Source organism: Salmo trutta, chromosome 36 (genome assembly GCF_901001165.1).
Source record: "Salmo trutta chromosome 36, fSalTru1.1, whole genome shotgun sequence".
In the NCBI taxonomy this organism is placed as follows: domain Eukaryota; kingdom Metazoa; phylum Chordata; class Actinopteri; order Salmoniformes; family Salmonidae; genus Salmo; species Salmo trutta.
This window is the reverse complement of record NC_042992.1, coordinates 34,501,253-34,511,535: the sequence shown is the minus strand read 5'-3', so window position 1 is coordinate 34,511,535 and position 10,283 is coordinate 34,501,253. Positions and strand designations below refer to the sequence as shown.

Sequence of the window (10,283 nt, the reverse complement as noted above, 5' to 3'; positions counted from 1 at the left end):
CATAGGGCCAACACTTTACATGTTGCATTTATATTTTTGTTCAGTGGTCATAAACAAACCCAAACGCTTAAGTATGTACTATAGTACACTATCACCAGCCATGACTCACTGTAATTGTTTATTACTCAAGAATGAGCAGCAGTCAGAACATGCACAACAATATGGGATATATACAATTGGCTGTTCATATACACTGACCATGTAACGAACAGTAACACTGCCGTTAGAGTTAAGATATGTTACTTCCCATAATGTAGCCTACCAAGTAAGCAACTGAGCGACATGAATCCACAAAAATCGGAATATCTTCAACATGTTGCATTGTGTGTCAAGGCCCAATAAGGCAGACTAGTCTTACCTCAAGGGGTGGTACGAGACCGTTTTCTGGGATCCGCTGTTAATGTTCATTCGTCAATGGCGATGGGCTGTGATCGCTTGCTTTGGGTGTGTTGAAATCTTCCTTGTCTAGGCTATTGCATCTCAGCTTCCTATACGGGACCTGACACACTGTTCCTAAAATATCAAATGGAGTATGTATAGGTTATGAAATGCAGATCGCGCCCTGTCCCGTTTTAGGAGAGCAACAGAAGAACCTCCGCAGCCTCTGCTTTCTCATGGAGGAAAGCCCCAGTATGTGACGCCACAAACCGAGGAACAAGGAAACCCCACCCGTCCGTGGTGATGTCACCATCGAAAGCTCAAAATGAATTTACAGTGCTTGGAAATAACCAGGGAAACGTCAATATTTGGATTCTGTGTAATGACATGGCCTGGAACTCGCTGACTATTATTTATGTCGAGTTCCCAGAAATCAAATCATAAAGACACTTAGCGCAGTCGATTAGATATGGGAAATGTAGCCTACTGCATTTCCTCCAACTTTCCATATAGGATTGAGTGCTCGCGCAATTTACTTCGATCCGGTTCCTCAAATTACATCTTTCAGTGTCTAATACTTTGAAAAACTTCTAGCCCTAGTACACCTTTGCCAAGTATGAACGTTAGCCAAATCACTATGCAGGCTAATGCAAACAACTGTGTTATGTTCCATAAAGACACCACCCAGTTATGTAGAATACGCAACATAAACCATGACTCAATTCACATTGAGGTAATTGCAGTTGAGTTATATTAGTAGAAAGTAAGGCAATATATATGAGTAGTATGCAGCACAAAGGGAGGCTACAAAATGTCATGATTGTAGAAAAGCATCTTTTTATTAGAAGGGAAACATAATCAAAGTCAATTCCAAGATGGCTTCACTTATTACTGGTAGATTGCACTCGGAGAAGCAGGGATTCAAATAGCTGAAACAAAAATAAGAGACTTGGGTGAATTTAAACATTTGAGACAATCGCATAGAAATTCCAACAAAATGCTGAGTTTTGGATCATTTAAAGCTGCAAGAGGCAGAACATGTACAGACAAGTTGCTCCATTGGATATAGAAAGACCCTTGTATGTGTTCAATTTAACAATCCTGTCCATCTAGTGCAATTAACTATCATAAAGAGTCAGCCATCAGGCTTTACATGAGTCAAAATTAACGCTGCACTACAACGCGACTTAGCAGCACATTAACAATCATTTGCCAGTATCAAACTTGACTACAGGAACTAAAGCAGAATTCAATAGTCATTGTTTTGAAACTTAACATTATCTAGTCAAGCTAGGAAAATTCCCACAGCAATTCTACTGGCCAATATAGCTTTACACAATTGCTATTGTTTTCCGACTACCCTGAGAGCATGCATTCACATTCAAAGATGATAAGTCACAATCGGCATGCAGATGTTTCAACCAAATGCAGAGATCACAGTTGACTACAGAGAGCAAGAAGGGACAAACATCTAGAAAGGAAAGGACAAATGAGTCAACAGGTAGCCTATTTATAGAGCGGGATGGAAATCGTATCAATAGGAACATAAAAATGGTGTTGGTTAACAGGAAGTAAATATACATCGGTATGACAGGTAATTTGTGTTTGTGGCTATGCTCTAGGAAAAAAAAGGCATGCTTTCAGTTTCACTAACCAAAGAAAAGCAATGCACACCAAGTGTCAAAGTACAAAAGTCAGTAGATAATTAATTTCTGAGTAGACTGACATTCGCCTTATCTATCCCCGTCTTTCATTTTTCAAACTAATGACACATTACATTAAGATGTATTACATTAACTGTAATACATTTTTTTAAATCACATCCATATTCCCTACAGCTTGCTCAATTTAATCCAAGTACAGGGACCATCACAAATAAGCTACATTTCCACCAATATGTATACCTGACCCAAGGGGGACGTTACACTCATCTTATACACGCCATTATAAAATCAGCTATTCTCTGTAGTGTCCAGGAACAGACCCATTAGAGGAGCGCATTCAAACACAAGTACACCCCACCAGAAAGTAGAGAGATGAAGAGAACGGAGCACAGACTCGTCCCGAGGAGGAGAGTTGGAAAGCTAGACGAAAGGAGCACGGACCAGAGTCCTGAGAGTGAAGAAGCAACTGAAGTGGAAGGGAGCTTAGACGAAGAGCACCAGGTCTTTACAGGGGGAGGCTGTGGCCGAGGAGAAGGCGGCGAGGATGGAGGCGAAGACGACGTCGGGGGACTGGGCGGCATCAACGGCCCTGTGCAGGCCGCGGGCGCTGTAGTACTTGACTAAGGGCACCGTCTGCCGGTGGTAGGCCTCCAGCCGCGAGCGCAGCGTCGACGCGTTGTCGTCGCTGCGGCGCATCAGCGGCTGCCCCGTCACCTGATGGGGGACAGAGAGAGAAGACATTAGGGTTCATATGACTGAAAAGTGCCATTTTGGCTTCTCTCCTGTTATTTATTTTTCCCTTCCTCCCTACACTTTCAGAGTTCACAGATCTATACAAATTTGATAGGTTTAAGAAATATGGTGATGGCTCCCTCTAGCCCTCCAGATGGTCAAGTGCATCTACCATATTAATTACCTCCTATCCAGTCCTTTTGGATCTATGATGAACACAGAAGGGGTGGTGAAGGCCTTGAGCGGTGTCAAATAGATTGCCAAGCCAGTAGCACCGATCTACATCTCTGGGTACCACACACACTACAACCCTTTTGATTTGTGTGTTGAAAGCCATTTCTGTGCTGAGCATCTGAAAGAGCTCAAAGCCACCTGCACGGAACAACTCCTAGCCAAGGAATTGTGTCACACGACACTTGTGAAAGAGTGTGTGCGAATGAGCCACTACATTCTTCATATGATAGACACTTCTAAAAAGAACACACTTGTTAAAAGTGCATATTTCCACAAACACTGAGCGCGTGCACACTTTTTGAAGTGCAAATTGACCCAGAAACACATTTGAAAACCTGTGATTAGAGGATTATACAACCAGCTTCCTCTGGGCTCAGTTGGTAGAGCATGGTGTTTGCAACGCCAGGGTTGTGGGTTCGATTCCCACGGGGGACCAGTACGGGGAAAAAAATAAAGGGTATGAAATGCATGCATTCACTACTGCAAGTCGCTCTGGATAAGAGTGTCTGCTAAATGACTAAAATGGTCTACATTAGAAGTAGGGTTTCCAGACTCAGAAAGGGGGATGTTTGTCAAGGTACTTACGTCATCCTTCATGGGCTCTTTGGGTGGGTTGAACTCGTCATGGTAGGAGCGACCGCTAGGCTGGTGAATTAGTCTGGGGGGGGGGGGGGGGAAAGAGGTTAGTGGGCCACATGGTTTAACCCCATTTCAACAACACTCCCGTCCTCCATCAAGTCCAACCACACTGCCTTTGGCCCACTTCAACATTTCACACCACATCCCATAATGGCCACCCGAAGAACCCCTTTTGACATGCGAATGGCACCATTTGGATTGGACTACAGGCACATTATTTCCTCTGTATGAAGCCGTGTCCTCTGTACAGATCACTGTTTGTTGCGGCTGAGGGAGGCATTGCTCGGTTTCATAACAATTTCTCCAACAAATGGTCTATAATAACTGGATCAAACCACAGGTCAACGCAGCACGTCTCCCCCTGCTATACAATATTTGGTCCTACCTGCCACAGATCCTGCGCACCAGTAGGGAGTCGTCGACGGAGAACTCAATCACAGAGTCCAGCTTCTCGGTGCGCTTCTCCAGCAAGTCATCCAGCTAGGAGAGAGGGACTCATGAAACATAGGAGCAGGGAGGAAACAGGTTCATATCCTCAGTGAAGCAGTCGAGGGTAAACGCAGTTTACCCATTTTCATTTTGCGCGACAGTTAACCCACCCTTTGCAGAAAAATGCATTGGAAGTGTAGGAAGCACTTTTTTTCCACCACGAACAGCAATCGGTTTACCCACTACATATGCTTGATTAACAGCTAGAGACACTTTTGCTCTTGGAATTGACAGCAAAAATGGAGTCAGGCACCAACCAATCCTCACCATCTCTGCTTGTTTCACTGTGCGGGGGAATCCGTCCAATAGGAACCCCTTCTTACAGGGAGGCGTGTCCAGGTTATTTTCTATGAGTTCTACCACCATCTCGTCACTGACCTATGAGTAAGTTGACAGTGATGAGCAATGAGACAAAAAAAGGCATGACAACACACAATTGGGACAGAGGTCCAAGTAAACCGGTCTCAGATTACCACTAAGCTACAGAACCGGTGACACAAAACAGATTCATTCCTATTAAAATGAGCACAGACACACGTTCAGAACTAACATATGAACACACACAACACATCTTACCAGTTTCCCGGCATCCATGGTCTCCTTGAGCCGCTTGCCGAGCTCAGAGCCAGACGCCACCATGACCCTCAGCATGTCCCCCGTGGCCAGATGACACACGCAGTACTGCTCTGCCAACCGAGGAGCCTGGGAGGGAGGGGGGTTATTGGCATTAGGCCTAATGTTACAAAGGCAACAAGGGTAGCGTTTCGGTAGCCATGTCTCATGTTTCAAGTGTAACTTGACAACTCTGAAGAGAGAAGTACGGCAACACATTTCCACCTCCCCAACATGTCAAATTATTACAACAGGTGGGAGCCCTTCAAGGTATTCAAGTCGTGCTGAATCTTAATAGTTGATCACAACATCCCTCCAGCTGCAACATAGCCTCCACCCATGACATGAGCCTCCACCCATGCTATGGCTCGATGTGGGGAGGGCATGGGACACTTCTGGAAAAACGTGGGTTGAATAATTAAACGCCATAGCACATGCAGTACAGTTGTTTCAAGGACACAATCATGTTGCCATTTAGTTTTTACATTTCAGAGCGATGTTCAAGTTGCGCCACAACTGAGAGCTAAAGACCAATCCCCCCCAAGGGACTAAGTAAATACTTAAGATCTTCCAAGCGAGACAAGTACAGTCAAATTATTCATAGCCCTTCACTTATTCCACATTTTGTTGTGTTACAGCCTGAATTCAAAATGGATTAATATATATTTTTTTAATCTCACCCATCTACACACACACACACACACACACACACAATACCCCATAATGACAACATAAAAAAATATTTTTAGAAATGTTAACAAATTTATGGAACTGAAATAGCTAAACAACATAAGTACTCATACCCCCGAGTCAACACGTTAAAATCCCCTTTGGCAGCGATTACAGCTGTGAGTCTTTCTGGTTAAGTCTAAGAGCTTTGCACACCTGGATTGTACAATATTTGCCCATTATACTGATCAACATTCTTCAAGCTCTCAAGTTGGTTGTTGATCATTGCTAGACAACCATTGTCAAGTCTTGCCATAGATTTTCAAGCAGATTTAAGACAAAACCGTAACTCAGCAACATTCACCATCTTCTTGGTAAACAAATCTAGTCTATATTTGGCCTCATTTTAGGAAATGAAATGTCATATCCCAGTGTCTGCTGGAAAGCAGACAACCTGGTTTTCCTCTAGGATTTTCCCTGTGCTTTGCTCCATTCCGTTAACTTTTTTTAAATGTTTTATCCTGAAGAACTCCAAGCCTTAATGATAACAAGCATACCCATAACATGATGCAGCCACCACTATGCTTGAAAATATAGAGAGTGGTACTCTAATGTGTTGTATTGGATTTGACCCAAAGATAACTCTGTCTATTCAGGAATAAAAGTGAATTGCTTTGCCACATTTTTTACAGTATTACTTTAGTGCCATGTTTTTACTGTCAGTAAGGTTAGTATTGTGGAGTAACTACACTGTTGATCCATCCTCGGTTTTCTATCATAGCCATTAAACTCTAACTGTTTACAAGTCACCATTGCCCTCATGGTGAAATCCCTGAGCGACTTCCTTCCTTTCCAGCAACTGAGTTAGGAAGGACACCTGTATCTTTGTAGTGACTGGGTGTATCCAAAGTGTAATTAATAACTTCATGCTCAACAGGATAGAGATATATATTTTTTTTAATTATTATTATTTATTTATATTATCACCAACTATCAATTGGTGCCCTTCTTTGTGATGCATTGGAAAACCTCCCTGGTCTTCGTGGTTGAAATTCACTGCTCGACTGAGGGACCTTACAGATAATTGTATGTGTGGGGTACAGAGATGAGGTAGTCATTTAGAAAGCATGTTAAACACTTATTGCACACAGTCCATGCAACTTATAAAAGCACATTTTTACTCCTGAACTCATTTAGGCTTGCCATAACAAAGGGGATGAATACTTTGAGTCAAGACATTCCAGCTTCTCAATTAATCAAATTTTTTAAGAAAGTCAAATAAAACCACCCACAGGCCAGCCCCCAGTTGGGGGAACCCTGTCATAAGGTATTATAGGCCAGTGACCCAGCCAAAAAAATCTCAATTTAATCACTTAAAAAAAAACCTCAGGCTGTAACAAAATAGGGGTATGTATACTTTCAGAAAGCACTGCCTGAACGCCCTACAGTACTTGTACCAGCCTGTGCAACCGAAAATGTGAGTGTTTTATAAGGCAATGCTCTGCAGCTATCCAGCCACTACAGTAAGGAAGTACAGATGTCCCCAACTTCGGTCCTGGCAAGCTGCAGGTGTGCCAGCTGTTGTTCCAGCCCAAACACATTTCAAACAAAACCCTGCACAACCATTTGTTCTCCCGGACCAGAAACTTCCAGAAACTAAATAACAATTACACTGAGCTTATTGACAGGGAAGTCAAGTCTACACGCTCACTGAACCTGGTTAGATCAAATGAAAGTAGTTGGCTCTGGCCAGCTGGAGAGTATGATTAGCATACAGTCACCTAATGGGACATTGAAAGTCACAGTTCAAAGAGCCCTTCATACAATACATTGGCATGCTACTCCAGAGACGAGTACAACATTGTGCCAAAGTGTTGCAAGTTCACAAATCAAACTGGTCAGCACCAGATAACGTTAGTTCAAAGGGAAATGGCTACGCTCAACTTAACAAATGCTCATAACTAGTGAGCTAGCTACAACTTGCATTATACTTCCTTATCCGTCTGATCTAGAAACCCAATTCATGACACGAAACTTGGGAAAGCTAGCCATCTATGCAAGCCAATTCAGAATGAACTTCAGGACAAGGTGTATACACTTAGGTGGCAGTGTCGGCCATGCGGTCTCCCATTCCTGCACTTCCATAGCAAGTTAGCATAACTCACTCACCTGTGTTCCTTTCCCAGCACCTGGGGGTCCGAGAAGGATTGCCCGAATTCCCTTTCTAACATCGGACACGGCATCGTTCAATTGCATGCTGGGGGCCATGTTCACTTTAACCGTCCTTGTGCCACTTTTGTTATCTGCCAACTTGACCACGAAAGGAAGTGTCAGCGACTTATTTCTTGCTGTTTAGGAATAAAGCCCGCCCCTTATTAGAAAATACTTCCCTCTCATTGGTCATTAGATGGCTCAGTCAAACGTCATACACGCTGATTTGCTGAAATAGTAAGCAAATTTCTTGTTATAACATCCGGGTTTTGCACACGCAAATACGGGTTTTCTTTGGTGAGGGACCATAGAAATGTAAATGAACATTGTTATTAGTTAGACTGTTAGATACATCTCTATTATTATTATTCATATTAATTGTTTATTATTATTATTTAATAATTAAGTAATATTACTATTATGGTTTCATCTGTCGGGAATAATTACAACTAGTACTACATGCTGTTTGTAGCGGTGGCAGAGGAGGCTCAGGGACTGTTCTTAAAACCTCTCTAGGGTATGTGGGACGAAATCGTCCCACATAGTCAACAGCCAGTGGAATCGAGTGGCGCGATATTCAAATACCTTAAAAATGCTATTACTTCAATTTCTCAAACATATGACTATTTTACACCATTTTAAAGACAAGACGCTCCTTTATCTAACCACATTGTCCGATTTCAAAAAGGCTTTACAACGAAAGCAAAACATTAGATTATGTCAGGAGAGTACCCAGCCAGAAATAATCACACACCCATCTTTCAAGCTAGCATATAATGTCACCAAAACCACAGCTAAATGCAGCACTAACCTTTGATGATCTTCATCAGATGACACTCCTAGGACATTATGTTATACAATACATGCATGTTTTGTTCAATCAAGTTCATATTTATATAAAAAAACAGCTTTTTACATTAGCATGTGACGTTCAGAACTAGCAAACATACCGAAAACTTCCGGTGAATTAACTAAATTACTCACGATAAACGTTCACAAAAAACATAACAATTATTTTAAGAATTATAGATACAGAACTCCTTTATGCAATCGCGGTGTCAGATTTTAAAATAGCTTTTCGGCAAAAGCACATTTTGCAATATTCTGAGTAGATAGCTCGCCATCACAGGCTAGCTAATTTGACACCCACCAAGTTTGGCGTTCACTAAACTCAGAATTACTATAAGAAAAATTGGATTACCTTTGCTGTTCTTCGTCAGAATGCACTCCCAGGACTTCTACTTCATCCACAAATGTTGTTTTGGTTCAAAATAATCCATAGTTATGTTCAAATATCCTCTGTTTTGTTCTTGCGTTCAAGACACTATCCGAACGGTGACACGCAGACGCATGTCGTGACAAAAAAATGTCAAAATATTCCATTACCGTACTTCGAAGCATGTCAAACGCTGTTTAAAATACATTTTTATGCGATTTTTCTCTTAAAATAGCGATAATATTCCGACTGGGAGATGTCTTTTTCGTTCAAAGACTGAAAATGTAAAATGGACTCTTCACGTGCACGCCCGTCTCATTGTTCTCAGATCGACCACTATCCAAATGCGCTACTGTTTTTCAGCCAGGGACTGCAAAGTCATCATTTGACGTTCTGGCGCCTTCTGAGAGCCTATGGGAGCCTTAGAAAGTGTCACGTTACAGCAGAGATCCTCTGTTTTCGATAAAGAGGGTATAGAAGGCCAAGAAATGGTCAGAGAGGGCACTTCCTGTACAGAATCTTCTCAGGTTTTGGCCTGCCATATGAGTTCTGTTATACTCACATACACCATTCAAACAGTTTTAGAAACTTTAGGGTGTTTTCTATCCAAATCAAACAATTATATGCATATTCTAGTTTCTGGGCAGTAGTAATAACCAGATTAAATCGGGTACGTTTTTTATCAGGATGTGAAAATACTGCCCCCTACCCTAGAGAGGTTACTGCCAAGATGTGGTCGCTTTTCATCATCCGTGGCATCACCCAGGTGGGCGCAAAATGTTCGCCAATGGACGACCAGTACCTACGGAGAAGCGGGTCCTATGGAGGATCTGACCGTCGGAGAAGCAGATGTGGTGCACTGACTCTCTGGCTCTACCATCGATGCCTCCCCTGCTGAAACGACAGTGCCTTTTCAATCCAAACAGCCTCAACTCCCAGCATTTCATTCGAATCCATATTGAGACATTCAATCTCCATCAATCAATCTACATTTGTTGTTCGTTTGTTTAGATTTTATACGCTTTGAGATTGTTTTTTGTAAAAAAAAAAAAAGCGCCATACAAGTTAAATAAATAATAATAAGTATCATTATTAACATTGTTTTTGTGTCTAAATATAGGCATTTGTTAGGTATACAATTGAATTAGGAAGTTTACATACACCTTAGCCAAATACATTTCAACTCAGTTTTTCACGATTCCTGACATTTAATCCAAGTAAAAGTTCCCTGTCTTAGGTCAGTTAGGATCACCACTTTATTTTAAGAATGTGAAATGTCAGAATAATAGTAGAGAGAATGATTTATTTCAGCTTTTATTTTTTTCGTCACATTCCAAGTGGGTCAGAAGTTTACATACACTCAATTAGTATTTGGTAGCATTGCCTTTAAATTGTTGAACTTGGGTCAAACGTTTTGGGTAGCCTTCCACAAGCTTCCC

The 10,283-nt window shown here is 41.9% G+C and overlaps 1 protein-coding gene across 2 annotated transcripts; it reads right to left on the bottom strand.

The window, feature by feature from the left end:
- Nucleotides 1-1,192: 1,192 nt before the first annotated feature.
- ak2 (adenylate kinase 2) lies at nt 1,193-7,782 on the bottom strand. 2 transcript variants are annotated; one of them, XM_029736068.1, is made up of 7 exons: nt 7,587-7,782; nt 4,713-4,838; nt 4,404-4,514; nt 4,033-4,127; nt 3,594-3,666; nt 2,484-2,756; nt 1,193-1,307 (listed from the first exon to the last, which is right to left on the bottom strand). In XM_029736068.1, exons 1-6 carry the CDS (start codon nt 7,683-7,685, stop codon nt 2,526-2,528), a joined length of 735 nt encoding a protein of 244 aa, XP_029591928.1. In that variant the 5' UTR covers nt 7,686-7,782; the 3' UTR covers nt 1,193-1,307; nt 2,484-2,525. The 2 variants fall into 2 exon arrangements, with proteins under 2 accessions (XP_029591928.1, XP_029591929.1); XM_029736069.1 differs by having other exon boundaries at nt 2,552-2,756; nt 7,587-7,781.
- Nucleotides 7,783-10,283: the final 2,501 nt, after the last annotated feature.

What these genes read in the sequence shown, in the direction of transcription:
- ak2 (XM_029736068.1), bottom strand. Translation starts at nt 7,685, where the DNA reads ATGGCCCCCAGCATGCAATTGAACGATGCCGTGTCCGATGTTAGAAAG. An exon ending in CAGTGAAACAAGCAGAGATG is followed by an intron (nt 4,128 to 4,403) that starts GTGAGGATTGGT and finishes CCTCTCTCCTAG; the next exon opens with CTGGATGACTTGCTGGAGAA. An exon ending in GTGCGCAGGATCTGTGGCAG is followed by an intron (nt 3,667 to 4,032) that starts GTAGGACCAAAT and finishes CCCCCCCCCCAG; the next exon opens with ACTAATTCACCAGCCTAGCG.